Consider the following 16,643-nt stretch of genomic DNA (forward strand, 5'->3'; position numbering starts at 1 on the left):
CTCCAGGCAGGGGGGCCAAGGACACTTGGGCCTAGTATGCATAGCTGCTGCGAGTGCCTCCAGGCGGGGGGGGGGGGCAAGGACACTTGGGCCTAGTGCGAGGGGGCTTCATTGACACTCGTGGTCTTCCATCCCCTCGAGTTACCTAGTAGCCATGCCCCAGTGTCCCCAACACTCTCCTTCCTGGTCAGTTTGTTTCTGGGGCCAGGGCTCGCTTGAGGCTCAGACAGGCAAAGGGGCCAAATTGAAGGTGACGTTGTAGACAGAAGGCACAGCCTCCCTTTTTCAAGCTCATGCTTGGGTTAGGGATCTAAGCCCAAATTCAGAGGAAAGTCTTACCTACCAGCTGTCATATGCTCAAGGGGCTAATAAAGACGTGATGTATACATGTGTCACCTATGAATTTAGACTCCAGTGCAGGAGCTCTTCTAAACTGGCTGTGGTGGGTAAAGGAAACAGCACACCGTTCTTTGCTTAAAAGTACTGGTTTGGCAGGAGCTAGTCCTGCTATGCATATACATTATCATTCCTCCACTTTTGACTACTTTATTTTTATATTACATTAGTATGTAGAAGCAGCTTTGGCCAAATATGGGGCCCATGGGGTTATGCATTCAGCAAACATATGGTGAACAACATTCCCTGCTTTCTCTCAGGCATTTCTTTCTTCTAACTTTAATGTGTTGGCTGGTTTATTTGCTTAGGCGCCACACTTTATGGACAACTAGTAGCTGAAAGCCTGTGCTGTAAGAACTGCGGCAGCTGATCTAAGTAATCCACCATCTGTGCAGTCTCCCTCATACACCCAATGCAATTGTTGCATGAAAGTTATCTGTAGCGGAAGGGTGGTGATTGGCTAAGTTACCTCTGAGATCACAATGGTCTAGAACGCTTGGCATGGCATAAATGCAAGCCTTACTGCCACACAGGTGTAATTCATAAATGGCTGAGAACCTAAAAATTGGCTGGTAACAGACCACAAATTCCATTGATGATTAAATGTGGTGATATTCTGAACAAAACCAGCTCTCAACCATTTTTGTAGCTGTTTCAATTGCTTCACACTGCCTCAACAGATATTATAGGCTTCAGAGTGACAATCCTGGAATCTTATTATATAGACAGATTTTTAATCTAGCCAATGAGCTGGAAAAATGTGTGGTGTTCAGTTTCTCTTAACCTATTTCCTTTCAAGTCCCTTGTTTTTATACTGAGATCTGGAAATGCAATCCCAACTATACCTGGAGACAGTTCTTATAATACAAACTGAAACATTAAAACCCCCCGCCCTCCAAATTGCTGTATGTGAAAGAGACAGGCTGCAGCAGTGACTACAATTTGACAATGTTATGTTGTACCTTAACCAAATCAATCAATAGCTTTTCAGTAACCTCCTCATTTAAAACCAAAACCAACCCCTAAAATCATAGGAGTTGGAGAAATTATACCCTCTTGTGCATACTGAGCCACATAAAACTTGCTCACTCATATTTTTACAGAGGAAGGCTGATTAAATGAGAAATGAAAATTCACATTAGTGTGAGAGCTCATGCCAGCATATCTAGCCAAAGTACACCCAAAGGGAGAAGGGAAATTGCTGATCTCAACCACAGAATAGTTAGAAATAATAAATAATGTCAAACATCTTGAAGGTTCTTACATAGGAAGGGCCAGATTGTGTTTCCAAAATTCACACATAGGGGGTACCTTCTGCATACATATCTTCTGTTCTGTGTTTGAAATTAACAATTTGAGATTGTCAAATAACAGGCTCAGATATAATTATTTAATCAAAGATTACCAATCAGATTAGTACAGCACTATACAGAAAGAATGGATACTTTACCACCCTTAGCATAAAGTAAAGAGCCAGCCTCTGTTTCTTCCTCCTCTGTCTCTGGTAGGATGGTGGCAGTCTGTATTCCCCACAGTAACTCCTGAACCATCTCTCTTTTACAGGGGGTGAGACAAAAACTCCTTTTAGGAAGGAAAAATACTTTCCCATGATTAATTTTACCATGTGTTCTCTTTTCCTAATTACTAATGGAATTTCTTTTATGGTCCTCAGTTTATCTGATTAGAGATTCCTTGTTATTCATCAATCCAGTCAAATGACAAATGAATTAGAAACATCTTTCAGTGGGTCATTATTTCATCCATTACAGAACTCACCTGTAATAACAAGTACCCCTTATCAATTATCAAGTTTTGTTTACACTGTAGACCAGTGGTGGGCAACCTGCAGCCCATGAGGGTAATCCGTTGGCGGGCCGCCAGACAGTTGGTTTACATTTGCACTGCCGCCCACAGCTTCCAGTAGCCATGGTTCACTGTTCCCGGCCAATGGAAGCTGCGGAAAGGGGCGCAGGCTGCAGAGATCTGCTGGCCGCCACTTCCCACATCTCCCATTGGTCAGGAACAGCGAACCACAGCCACTGGGAGTTGTGGGAGGCTGTGCAAATGTAAACCAACTGTCTGGTGGCCCGCCAGCAGATTACCCTGATGGGCCACAGGTTGTCCACCACTGCTATAGACACTTATTCGTTTGAGGGGCCTTTTCGATGGACTCCTCGGTTCCCACAGAGTTGGGGGCCTCAGCAATAATGAGATACAGCCCACTATTTAAATCACATGAAATTCCTGAATACAGGTCACGTACAGGTTAAGAATCAACACTGTGGGCCTTAAAATTCAAACACTCTTTGCTAATATCATAAAGATTGTGAGAGAATAGTTAATAAGCAAGTGAATTTAACATACAAGAAAAAGAGGACTAAAAAGGTTAATATTTACTATCACTTCCCAGTTCCACCTGCCAGTGTGGTGAGGCAGCTCTGCAGCACCATCGCTCTTCATGATCTTTGCAGGGAATTCCAAGAGTTTAAGACCTGCAAGAAGGGAATGGGGAGGGACTCTGTGAGCTGTATGTAGGAAGTAGGTGGTCCCACATTAGGCATAGGTGAGTCCAAAGGAGAATGCCATTCTCCCACCAGCTCCACAAAGAATCCCGAAAAGGTAGATGTAGCCATGCTACCAATAAGCAAGGATGCTGCTGGGCACAGGCGCCAGCTTCCTCCGGGTCCCACGTGTGCTCAACCCCACACTCAGCCCCAGGCCCTGCCCACCTGATCCCTTCCCCAAGCTCCCACCCCCGCCCCGCCTCTTACCACCCACTTCCACCCCCTCCCTTGAACACACCCATCCCTGCTCCTCCCCGTCCCCCCAGCACCTCCTGCATGCCGCGGAACAGCTGATTGCAGCGGGCGGGAGGCACTGGAAGGGAGGGAGGGGGAGGAGTTGATTGTCAGGGCTGCCGGTAGATAGGAGGCCCTGGGGGGGAAGGGGAACTGGCTGCTGGTGGGTGCTGAGCACCCACTAATTTTTCTTACGGGTGCTCCAGCCCTGCAGCACCCATGGAGTCGGTGCCTATACTTCTGGGGGTACTGACCCAGTACAGGGGCACAGGACCACCACACAGATGACCATGATCTCCCAAGGATCCTCCAGGTTTCTGGGTGGTCCCTACCTCTGATCCCATGGGGAGCAAACCCCACTCCCCAATAGAACGTTCAAGGAGGAACTCTGCAAGTGGATCCTCATGGAAGTTTCCTCCCTTTTACCCCCTTCTGTGAATTTCACTGCCAGCTGGAGCGATCTGACCTGAAAAAAATTTGAAATTACACGTTGCTGGAGGTGCTATACGTTCAGGTTGCCCCTCTCTTGAGACCATAATGCACAACCAGCTGGGGGATGAGAAACATGCTACTTTACAAAGGAGGACACTTATATCATCATATATGAATTGGCCATTCAAAGGCATCCAATTATGCTCTATTTACCCCACTGATCTGCATGGTACACTGCCTCCCTTTTCTGCTGTGCTGCAAGTGCCCTTGCAAAACAGGATGCAGAAAAAACTCCTCAAGAGCCATCTTGATTTTTCCTCTCTCCCTGTCCCCCCTTCGGAAGGTTACTTTGGGCCATTTTGCCTAACTTTCTTCTGCATCCAAGTGAAATGGTGCAGTGTTTTTCACATCAAGTTAAATAGGTATTTCAATACTTAAGACTGTCCCCCCTTTTATAAAGTGCCCAGCTGGAGAAAGAACAAGCCACTATACGTGCCCTTCCCATCTATTTTTGTCCCCAATTTTTGTTTTAAAAGTTGCCAGTTAAGTCAATTTAAGATCTTAGATCACTGTAAGAAACTTAAAATGATCTAAGACTTATTTCCAAATTCCTTTACCTGCCTCACCCTTTGACTTTTGGCAACTAGTGTTTGTAATGTGTCATGTGATCAAACTTCCTACTTCACCAGTCTGGATAGCACTACTGTATAATGCTAAAAAAATCATTTCCTCACTATGGATGTTCAAAGATTTTCAGCTTTAGTTTAGTTAGTTACTTACTAACTGTAGGATACCATAATGGACTTTTCAGAGCACAGGACATATCTGTGACAATTATTAGTAATTAGGAAATAGGAATTTGAGGAGGCCATGCCTTACATTCTATTTGGTTGTCTTTGGCAACCCTATAAACAAATGAAATCTCAGTTCTAAGAAGATGGTGTTGGAATTTCAAGGAAAAGGTTCTTCATTTAGTCCAGATGAGACTGGATCAACCATGAATGCACATCTGTAGGGAGAGATTCTGCTACTAATCTATCATTACCACTTTTACACTGTGATTTATTTCTGAATTGTACTGTAACATGTTACCTTTGGGAGATTATTTCGTTTACTGTGAAACTTCCTATGCTGTCTTTGTGACATCTATGCATGGACTTACTTACAAATAAAACAATGCTTTTCCAAAGTTACTTTGAGTGAAATTCTCTCCAAGGAAGAAAGGTAAAGCCTTTGAATATTGGAATGGCTTGTTAGCCTACTGATGCACTCTGACCATTCAAGGGCAACTATCCATATAGATAATCCTAGTGAAATCAATAGGCATTACTATTGTCAGTTGAACTACTCACATGCAGTATACGAAATGGAAGCATAGGTCTCTAGCAGATGAACTAAATAGGAATCATCACTAGTTGTCACTAGCGTTTGTTTTTAGCTGTAAAAAATTGTTTAAAAAGAGTCTTACTAAAGTAATCAGTGAAACGAGAAACAGTGAGTGCTACCATAATCCTGACACACTTCACCCCATCACTGTGTCTGCATACAAAGCAGAGAACCCAGGAGTTAAAAATAGTGCAACTTTTAAACTCTGTAGGCCAGTCATTAGAGGGTGACACACTCAAATAGTTGAGCCAGTCTACCCAATAAAGGGGTGGGGTACATATATAGGTTATCTGTCCTGTTATACTGGCCCACTAAATAGCTTTTATTACCTTTTGGCTTTGAAAAAGAAAATTTGATACATGAGAGATCATGTATTACTCAGTCTAGAAAATGGCATTGCTATTGTTCACAGAAGTTCTGAACACATTTTTCTCCTCTCTGACTAGCAGATAATGGTTGCCTTCCAATGAATTTCATTAGGCAAGTCCCATTTTCAATATTATTCCTCCTTCACTTGAGTGTTGGCACCAGGGGGCTACTCCCCCTGAATGGATCTTTAATGGCTCCCAGGGGAGCAGATTACTGTCATACGAGTGAAAAAGGTCCACCGTAATTAACTTGCGTACACTGCAGTTTATTTGAGAAGAAATCACACAAACGGTAAACGGTTACATTAAGCACATAACTCCTACGTTAGACATTAAAGAACTATACATTAAGAGCTATCCATTCCTCTTAGTGAGCCTCTCTTTCACAAACATACACAAATTGGCCCTGTGCTAGCCTCACACAGTTCCTGCTTGGCAAACAGAGAAGGTGGTTACCCATTCTGTGGACAACTTGTTCTCTCCCGGTCTGGTCTCCTCAGCCCTCTGGCCTGTGTCAGATTCCCTCAAGGCAAGGCCTTGGCTGCCTGGAAGCCCCTCTGGCTCACAGTCCTACTCGAGCCCACGGAGCAAAGTTTTGGCTACTCTGTCTAGTAGTGTTGCTTCCTCAAGCGTTAATTAAGAAATCCCTCAACAGTAATTTAATTTGCTTGATTTTTATACTCTTTTTCCTCAAAGGCGTCATATGTCTTAAAATAGCATAACTCAAATTGATGTAGCTTAGATCTGTCCCCACTCTGCGATGTCGACAGGAGATGCTCTCCCGTTGACTCCCCTTACTCATCTTGATCCGGTGGAGTACAGGAGTCAACGTGGGAGAGATCTGCATTCGATTTAGCAGGACTTCACTAGACCCGCTAAATCGACTGCTGATGCATTGATCGCCACTTGTCGATCCCCCAGTAAGCGTGGACAAGCCCTCAGATACCCTACACTGGAGCCTGTTGCACTGCTGCTAGACTGACAGGCCAATTCCATAGTATGTTCATTTGACTTTAGGACTATTTTAGTTAACACTTTGGATGGAGGAAATATTTCCAGCTGGTCTGATCCTGGCAAAGTGTTACACAAATAAGTTTGGAAGGATTAGATATTTTTATCAGTAAATGTCTATTTCACCATACGCACTCCGACCAATGAAAAATAGTTCCATTGATAGTCAAAATTTACATATAGGAAAGTAAGAAAAATGCTGCTTGAGAAATTAAGAATTTGATTTAAGGATATTTGCTTTATATACTGTGAAATGTGAGGTTGACAATTTGTGTTTTAACAGTTTTAAAGCTTTAGCATCTGTCAATTATTGTCTGGTTTCCCCATAATTTTCTGCAACTGTGAAAGTTTAATATCAGTAAAAATCAGGAAAATGCTTGAAAATAAATCTCAATACCCATCAAAATGATAAAAAAATAAACATCTAGTTCTGCCAAACCTATATATAGAGAAGAGTATGCATCTGGCAGTGTTTGCAGCTTAGGTCTTCCAGCTCAGAGTCAAATTGGTCTTTATAGGAAAAAAAAAATTAAACACAACATTGCAAATTGTCTCCTACCAAACACAAGCATTTTCCACTTAACATTTGCTGATTAAACAAACTAACAAAAAAACCCCACCAAAACAATTCAACCAAAATAAATAGGCTTTCTAAATAACTCTTCATTTGCTAAAAAGAGGCAAACTAGAAGGAAACCTCTTAAAATAGTAACATTAGACTTCTTCAATAGAGTTTGGGGTCTACACTATCATCAATAGACATTTTCCCTTCTATATTTTTTTCCATTCAAATATACCTACATCGGGGTATGCTTATTGCCATATGATAATTACATGTTTTCTGCATTTATTGCTATGTAATGATCTGGCTGGTTGTTCTGCTTATATGGAAAAGCAAAGAAAAGAAGGTGAATCTAATGTTCAGGCAAGTTCAAAGGTCTATATTGGGGTGGAAACAAAGTGAAAGGAGAATTAAATATCTGGGAATTTATGCATTACTTTCCATATGAAACACATGGCTTCATGTTAGACTCCAGTTCAGCAAGATATGTAAATACACGCCGAGCTTCAAACATGTGATTAATTCCACTGATTTCAGTGGAACTTTTTACAAGTTAGGCGTGTGCTCAAATACATTTCTGAACTAGGGCCTTAGCCCAGTTCAAAAAGTAATCAGCAGGCCCAGGTTATCTTCTCTGCTTCTGGGAGATTATTTAGAGGCTCTCCCCTGGGGAACACCAGGAAAAGAATGTGCCACGGAACCCTAGAGAAGAAGTGTGCCACAGAACCATCCCTCTCTTGGGACATTATGAGCTACTTCACAGGTGCATCTTGGCTGGGAATAGGTTTTGCAGTGTTTGGCTGGGATTGAAGTAAGTGATGAATTCTGACAGCAATCTTGCAATCAATGATGCACATGAATAATTTTACACCGATGAGTAGCTGCAGTGTGTTAGTTCATTGGGGTACTCATAGGAGTGAAGTTACTTATATGCACAAGCTTTTGCAGAATCAGGCCCTCTCTGCTTAAAAAGCCCAAACCAACATCCAGTGAAGTTGATGTAGCTTCATTCCCTGGGTTTAGCATGCTAACACAATGCTGCTGAATGTGTTTCCTAACACGGCAGGGAAATTACATTAAGAAGTCATCTTTAAAAACAAAAAAAAACAAAAACCCTCCTAATTTTGAGCCCAAATTAACTGACAGTGTCTCTCTAGTTTTCCCAGACAGGAATGTGCCACAGTGTAACTAATGCTCATATACAATGTATTTCCCCAAACTGAAAATTATACACTTTCATATGCTGTAGATAAAAAGCTAAGATGGTCATTGTCCAGAATTGAACACCTACAGTTTTGAAACCAATCTGCAGCAATTTAAGGAGTATTGTTTAAGACAGTGAAATATTATTTCTATTGAAACAATTAATTTTTCTGCAAAATTCCTTGTATGGGGATGAGCCACATAGAGGTCTCAAAGCAGTGGATTTAAGAAAGACTAAGATGTAGGACAGAGGACAAAATATAGAGAGGAGAAATGTATTTCCAGTATGGGATGTTAGTAAATATTTGTAAATGGGAGGGAATAAGATAGTTAAAAGGAGGCGTGAGAGAGGACTCTCCACCTTACAAAAGAAACCTCATGTAAAAGCACAAACAGAGGCAAAGACTGAGGTTTTTACTCAGTTTTACTTTGTACACACTCGGCCGGTTCTCTAAGTCAATTGTACAGATAACTATACAGTTACTTGTTTGGGGGTGACTATGCCAAAGGCTGTGTTAAGCCTCTAAGCATAGCTGGTGTGAGCCAGATGTTCCCAGGAACCTGAGCACATGTCTGCACTGGGAGCTTATGCAGTTAATAACAATCCTCTGCAGTCTTTCAAAGCAACCTGCTTCCTGAGTGCAGTTGGTTTGTTTGTTTAATAAAGCCAACCTGAGCATGCTTAAGGGTCCTTTGTGGATAATGATGTCCTCAGTAGGCTTTATGACAACATCACTGAGTCACAGAGGATAAAGCAGTACCTGCAATAAAAGCAGCACTGGCCAGGAGATACAACCATTCCTGTCTGGGCTTTGAACCTACACAGGCTGCAGCGTTTGAGCTACAAAGTAAGGGTGGGTGCATGAGGTAAGGAGCAGGATGGAGTTCCTTGGAACCACTCAGACAGCCAGCTACTGTAGCCCCAAAAAGAGCTACTTATTCCCTGAGCCAGTCTGCACCAGCACAACTCAGGACAGTTACCAGTCTTACTACCTGCCAGGTTACCGCTACCTCAACTCATGGAAACCCAGCCTGTTTTACAGAGTATCTGCAGTCCCCACCAACTCCAATGAGCAGGGGAATATGCGAATCTGTGCCCCTTTGCGGCCACCCACTATACTGCCCTCAGTGCGGTCTGCCTTATATGCTCGCTACTCCCCCCGCGACTGGTACCAGGCAAACACGGTTCAATACAAAGGATCGGAGTCCTGCCGGCACTGGGCTGGCCGGCTGAATGATGATTCCTTGAGACTGATGCAAGACAAAGACCAGCTGACCCACCAGACACAGGACAACACTGGAAGAAGCCTAGGACAGAGACTGTCTGACATCGATTTTTGGAGGTCAGAGCTGACCTATGAGCTAGACCGTCTGCTGACGGAGATTCGTACCCTGGAAACAGCCAAGAGGCGGCTGGAGTGTGCTGCTGATGAGGCACAAAGGCCACTGAAGGTGGGTCAGAGGTAGCTACTGTTCTCTAAACCGCTTTGGGGCACAGGCAAAGCAAAGGGATGGAGTTCTAGCTTAATACCGAATGTATTAGTATGTCTAAGCCTCGCTCTTATTTTTACCAAAACAGAGCCCTAGAGATTGCATTTTGAAGATCTGAGGTGCAAGTTAATTCCAACAGAAAAACTGCACTAACATGGATTTAAGTTTTGCTGTATAGGAATGGACGTCAGCAAACACTAAAAACATAGGAAGTCTAAAGTTGAGTTTATAAAAGCTTGTAGAATATTATCTATGAAATTATTTCCGTCAAAGAAACTTGTATGCAAGTACAAATACAAAAATCAAAATTCAGGATCATGGCCTCAGGTCCAGATCTAAGGTATTTAAGGTTCCTTGATTTCAATGGAAGTTAGGAGCCTAAATACCTTTGAAAATCTGGGTTTTAGTCACCCACATTCAGTTAGGCCCACTAGATTCAGAAAGGCTGTCCGCAGATAACTCTATAATATCTCTTAACAGAAGTCTTCCCATGAACAGAAGGTTAGTATGATTCCATTTGCTACTGTTGTTCAAGACACATGAATGCAACATGTATAGTAAAGATGGGCCTGGAAAAGGTTTAGATCCTAATCTCATTTTCCTATTTAAATATCCTACATATGTACAGATCACTCTCTGTAGTATGTAGGTTTGACTCAGGGGTTTTGGTATGACCCAGTATAGAAGAAGGTTGTAGACACAAAGCTTGGATTCAGATCCAAATTACTCCAAAGCTCAGATATGTTGAGGTATAGTGACTGGTTCTGGTCCATCTAATTTTTATGCAGTTGATTACTAGACAAAATTATGACTGCAGCTTGCCCTTAGAAAGCAAATGCCAACAGAGATAAGCATGAATCACAGACATTCATCCATTATATACAATGAAACCACCCCAAAGTATCAAGTACAATTCTGTTCCACCTTTATTAGAAGGCCACCTCTTACCAATCCGTTCAACGGTCCCTTGACAAGTAAATTGAAGTTCCTTTGTATAGTGCAATACTGAATTTGATGCAAATTTTCCTCTGGTTTGCTTGCAGGTAGCCTTGGAATGCTTATATAACCGTGAGAAGCGGATGGGGATTGACCTAGTACATGATGACGTTGAAAAGAACCTCATACAGGTATGATGAGACTTGTTACTTGATGAATTAATCTGTAGAAAATAGCTAAAAATCAAAGCGGGTAGTTTTTATTTGGACAAAAAACACAAACTCTCTCTGGAATTCAGTTGCAAGACTGAAGAGGAGGGGGAAAAACACATCAAGTTAAGGAACCCCTAGTAATTTTGAGAAATTAATCATGAACATGATTGTTACTTTTTGGCCGTGATGGGTAAGGTGTCAGAAAGCTTTAGACACTACACCACATAAATTCTCTTCTAGTGTCTCTTCATATAATTGAATACCCAGGTCAATCTATCCTGTGGGAAGTTAGTCGACAGGGAGAGGAGGGGAGGGAGCTAATGTAAGTGAGTTTATGTGAATGCAGCAGGGGTCATCGAAGAGGGGAAGCTGGGGTGGAAGGATGAAAGAATACTCCTTCTTCCTTACCCCAATAGCCAGGAAAGAAAGCTTCATTCTGGTGGTTCCTCCAATCACTGCTCTGGAGCAGTCATCTGGGAAGCTATCTTTGGGCTTCATCTGTGTAGCCACCTGTAAGGTACTGTATTCACCACCCATCATGTCCTCTTGTGTCAGGGTGCAATGTTGCAAGCGGCCCTTGTCTCCAGCACCTCCTGCAGGCCATCTGCCTCTCACCAGCTCCATAGCTTGGCCCTCCAGCCAAGTCATATAAAGTTCTGTTATCTTCCAGGGTTCACAAAACATCCCAATACAAAAGAGCCTTCAGCCCCCTCTTGGACTATTCCTCAGCCTGTCCTTCAGGGTCAGGCTTCAGTCCCAACCTGGATTCAACATTCCTTCTACTCAGCTTGCATGCCTCTTCCTCAGGAGCGGCAGGGGAGCCCAGGCTCACTCTCTACTCTGGGTTCCAACTCAGGGACCCTATATTAAGCAGCTAGGTCTGCTGCTTCATACATGCTGCTGTTTTCCTGGGCCACTTCCTACCTCCAACCTCCCTTCTGCTGCTTCCCCGCAGCTTGTGCTTAACACAGCCTCCCTTTGGTTCTCAGGCCTCTAGCTTCTCCCTCGGTCCTTACAGCTTTTCTTTTCTCCACTCAACTAACCCTTTTCCTGTCCTTTAGGGGCTGACTCACACACTGTGGATTTCTCTCTACAGAAGATTGTGGTCTCCCTTGTAGCTATCCCCCTGACTGTAAGGTCCAGGAGTCTAATGATCCTATTCTAGCTCTGCCCCCCTTCCTGGCCCTCCAATCAATCAATCAATCACAGGTGTTCTACTTGGCACTTAGTCCCATCAGGCCCCCTTACACTCCTTGCTTGGCTGACTGACTCATCTGGAAAAAAAACTAGCTGCTTCTGAGGGTACAGCTCCATAAACCATGGAGTGTATGATTGCAGCATGTGTAGACCTATGTGAGCTAACTTCAGTCTAGGTAAGCTTAGGCATTGATAGCAGTGAAGCCACAGCAGCATGAGCTTCAGTTTGGTATATGAACCTTCTTGGAGTGCTGGGTAATTACTCTGGTGGCGTGGCCACGCTGAAGCCCCGGCTGCTATCGCTTCATTGTATCAGTACACGAGATAGCTACATTAAATCTACCCGGGGTATGTCTACCGAGGCTGCAATTAGACTCCCTGATTACAGTGCATACATACCTTTAGCGGGCAGTGTCAGAGCTGGAGTTCAGGGTACAAAAAAAAATCATCTTATTGGGAAAGGTTCTGAAGAAAGTATTGGAATTGTTTTAAGAGCATTTGGAGGCATGTTTAAATCTGAGAGTGTGAAATACAGATTAATTAAGCTCTTTGGAGCAGGGACAGTCTTTTTGTCCTGTTTGTACAGTGCCTACCACAATAGGGTCCTGGTCTATGCCCAGGATTCCTAGGTGCTTCAGTAATACCACTACTACTACGAATACCGTCCTGTGCTCTTTTAAATTCAAACTGGCCCCATAGGTAGTTACCTGCTGGTAACCTTTGGACCTAAAGAAACCAGCCTTAGGAATTTGCAGTGTGAATAAAACTATCATTTTGTTCAAAGTCTATGCCAGTGCGATCACTGTAAGACAGAAGAAGGTCAACTAAGAGGCGCTCTTGATATTTTAGCGTGTGTGAACATGAACGTGTGTGTTCTTAGAGGCTCACATTGCCTAGAAACGTAGAGGCATTGTCATGGCAGAGGTTTGGGGCAGAGTTAAAGTTGTTCAGGTGACTGCCTGTGCATTTTCTTATTTTCCATCATTTTTTATAGTTTTTTTAAACTGGGGACCTTGATTTTGAATTTCCAGCTTTGCAATATTTATGATTTTTACACCCTTATGTCCAGGTTTAGATGATCAGACTTAGTGTCTACCCAACATCAAGGGAAGGTTTCTTCCTAAACGACTTACAGTTAACCACAGAAGAGATTTAAAGGGGCCACATAATTAAAGACCAAATCCAGAACACGTACTTGTGGGACTTGCATGGTAGCAGCAAAGGCAATATGGTAGTAAAGGCTCATTACTTAATATCAGAGACGCTCATGTCTAGAAGTTGCTATCTTCCAAAACCACACTGAACAAATACTTTTTTTAATTTAAGGTGTCTTAAAGACTTCTTAAACCACTTAAGGAAATATATTCAGAGTTTTGTAAACTATTGTATATAGAACTATATCTTACAAGCTAGGTATGAAGGATACAATGGACTGAAGAAGGGAAGCAGTGGGGCAGTACAAAGGCAAAATTAAGTTTGTTTGGGAGACCATGATTATGGTCTTTACATGGTTTCCAATATGGTTTGTTTGAGTTTGGTTTTCGGAAGCCAGGTGAACTTCAGCTTTGAAGCTCTTGGCTAATATTAGTCCTTCTGAAGAAAACTACATCAGTATTCATAAGGAGTTTTCCCCTGAAGCGAGATTTTTCTCAAACTAAACTCCAAGATAACACAATTTTTTCCCTCCAGGAATGTGAGTGAAAAATTAAGGAGTGTGGGTTAATGGTCTAAGCCTCAGGTGTGAAATGTCTCTAGCATGCCTAAGTCAAGCAGAATTTGATCCTATATTTGTTAGGGTAGTCCTATCTACTAATGTGCTTGATATTACATAAGCCATAAACACAAGTTGTGTCAGTGCTAAGGTACAGCTTTATTGCCCAGAAGAAGAGATAATAGGAAATCAAATGCTCCCTCTTTTGACTGGTGCACAGTATATCATATCTCAGTACTGACAAAGGACATTCTCGACTTCCCTAAACGCAGTTAGATACATGATGTGTATGTATGTATTCTGCAAAATAGTTAAGTTTATTTTATATACACTCAAGCAAATTAATGTAATGACAGTTGGACATTTTTCATTATAGGAGGTTGACTCGTTCAAGTCTTGTCAAGAAAGAATGAGAAAACTTGCAGAAAGAATTGATCAACAGTTGGGGTAAGTGTTTGCTTTTAAACCCCATTTAAATGAAAGAGGAACTGAATCCAGTACTGGAAGATATTTTTAAGGCGGAGTGACAAGTGCAAAAACATAATAATGTGCTGAATAGAACTGGGTGAAATTTTTATGGCTAATAGTTTATTTGCTGAAAATTACAGTTTGGGGTCAACCACAACCGTTTGTGAATTTAGGTAGAAGTAGGTGAATAGTTTTGGCTAGAGGGAAAAAAGGTAAAACAATTTTCCCCAAAAGTTGAAACATTTCATTTCAATACTCTTGAAATGAAATGTTTAAACTTTTTATTTCTAGATGTTTCTAGCTAGATTTAACTAGCTAACAAACAAAAAAAAGGGGGGGGGGACCGACCCCAAAAGAAAATAAAACATTGCATTTTGGTTCAGACAATACATTTTGTTCAATAATGTTTTTGTTTTTCTTTCTGAAACAATAAACAAAATTGTTGGTTGATTTGAAACACATTTTTTGAGTTTTTGGTTTGGCCATCAAATGGAAAAATCAGTTAAGTACCCTCAACTTCCAATTCCCATTGTTAATCAGAGTCAAGTGCACAGCACCTTGCATGGTCAAGCCCTACAATCTGATGAGTCCTTTGATATAAGAGGATTTACCATCAGTTTGGTGCTGTGTGCAATAGTTTTCACAGAATACTGAAAACCAGTACAATAATTCCAACTACTGTATCATGTACAATAGCTGCATGCAGGGAGAAGTGAATTTTGAATTATAAATCATAAATGTTAAAAAGTATGTTTCCTGTATGTGATAAGTATTTGCTGGATGACTGGTCGTTTACTGTACAGTAAAGGAGAATCAAGCTAGAGGGATTTTTGGCCTATCAGAGCGTCACCACCTATATCAGTGAGTCAATATATGGTGCTCACTATAGTAGTAATAGGATAAAAGAGGGACAAACAGACATTTGAGAATATAGCAAGTTTCACTGTCAGAGCCTTGTGTATAATATGCAATTTTATGCTGGGATTTTCAAAGGCATGAAAGGGAGTTAGGCATCCAATTCTTATTAGGAACTATACCTCTGGAAATCCAGTCTTAATGTAATAGGAATTTAAAGGAAAAACTAAATCTAATACGAGTGAAACATGCAGAAATGCTGGTAAAGGACTGATCTTTATTTCCTTGCTTGCATCTACGTGAAGATGACTGTACAGATATATGGGAACAGCCAAGTATTAACTGTTCAGTTATTTAATAAAAAGTGTGGGGAAAAAACAGATATCCCACTAGTAAGGCTAAATGAGGGTCTGGTCCTGAAACTGTTATGAATGCATGAGTGCAAGCCATTTGTATATTGGGAGTTCCTCATACAGCACAAATAGCTTCAGTCCTGGAGGATGCGGATGGTACATATGCTGTGAGCTGAAGCTTCTGAAGAAAAATGTAACTCAGCTTTCACATGCCATGTTGAACCTGAAATCCCTTGTTAATTAAAAGGAAAATCATAATTCTTATGACTAAATGATGCAAACATGGCTTATGTGCCACACTGGAATAAAATTCTGAAGGACTGAAGTACTTTTTTTACTACAATATTCAACTGAAAGGGGCAGTTTAGCCCTCGAGTTTTTCCTGCTACGGGTACCCCATCTATCTTGGCCACCTCCTTCCTGGCACTCTCATACCTTGAGTCCTCCACGTGGTCCCATCCAAAAGTCGCCCTTCCAGATAAATCAAACTGGAATCCAAGCAGATCAGCAGATATGTAGAAGTCACTGAGATATTGTGGAATGGATTTAGATTCTCTTTATGGATAAAGGTTTTATAAGAAGATTGTTATAATGGAATATGTTTATTTTCTTTCAGAGTTTATTAAGCTATCTTGGGAAATGTAAATTATTCTAGAATAATTAATATCTGATTTGATAAGTCTTATTACATTCACTTCCTTCAACTACTCAGTAATGATATGGACAAACAGATTCATGTTTCTATTCTCTCCCTGCTAGTGCAAAACTGCCATTAGTATGCCTGCTTCCAGTTATACATCAAAGGGAGGTGATTATACTTAATGGTTAGGTCACATGGGAAAGACATATATAAATAGGTTTTATAATTACTGTTCTTGTCAATGGTACTGTTATAGGTGTCAAGCTGAGGTGCATGTCTGCCACTCATTATTGCAACACCTAAAATAATTTTGTATTTAATACTGATCAAATAAAAGCCACATTTATATTTTGGCAGCATGAATTCTACTCACTTCTATTGGCTGTGATTTCTAAGTTAACTTTGATACAGTTTTATGACCAAAATGAAAGATACTAATTATAATGTTTCCATTGAAAAGTATTGACAGAAGATATATTGCTGAGTTTAAATGCCAAGATACTAGCAAACCTCTTACTACTGAGAGAAATAGGGTCTTGATCTTTCTCTATCCATATCTTTCCCACGGAAGTCAAAGGGCCTGGTGTCCCCTGCTGTGGAAGAAGCAAAAAAAGAAATTACAAA

General features: G+C 41.5%; 1 protein-coding gene and 1 long non-coding RNA gene across 2 annotated transcripts in view; one reads left to right on the plus strand and one right to left on the minus strand.

Moving 5' to 3' along the window:
* Positions 1–1,893: 1,893 nt before the first annotated feature.
* On the minus strand, positions 1,894–16,613 carry LOC141994418 (uncharacterized). The gene is made up of 4 exons (XR_012641123.1): positions 16,530–16,613; positions 3,527–3,660; positions 2,794–2,888; positions 1,894–1,950 (listed from the first exon to the last, which is right to left on the minus strand). It is a non-coding gene; the product is annotated as an uncharacterized LOC141994418 (long non-coding RNA).
* Positions 9,036–16,643, plus strand: part of TEKT5 (tektin 5) — a 57,735-nt gene continuing 50,127 nt past the window's right edge. Inside the window, exons 1-3 of the mRNA XM_074964641.1 lie at positions 9,036–9,608; positions 10,691–10,774; positions 14,080–14,150. Of these exons, the coding sequence (XP_074820742.1) occupies positions 9,036–9,608; positions 10,691–10,774; positions 14,080–14,150 (728 nt within the window). The remainder of the gene's footprint in view (positions 9,609–10,690; positions 10,775–14,079; positions 14,151–16,643) is intronic.

The sequence above is a fragment of the Natator depressus genome, chromosome 10 (genome assembly GCF_965152275.1).
Source record: "Natator depressus isolate rNatDep1 chromosome 10, rNatDep2.hap1, whole genome shotgun sequence".
Classification (NCBI taxonomy): domain Eukaryota; kingdom Metazoa; phylum Chordata; order Testudines; family Cheloniidae; genus Natator; species Natator depressus.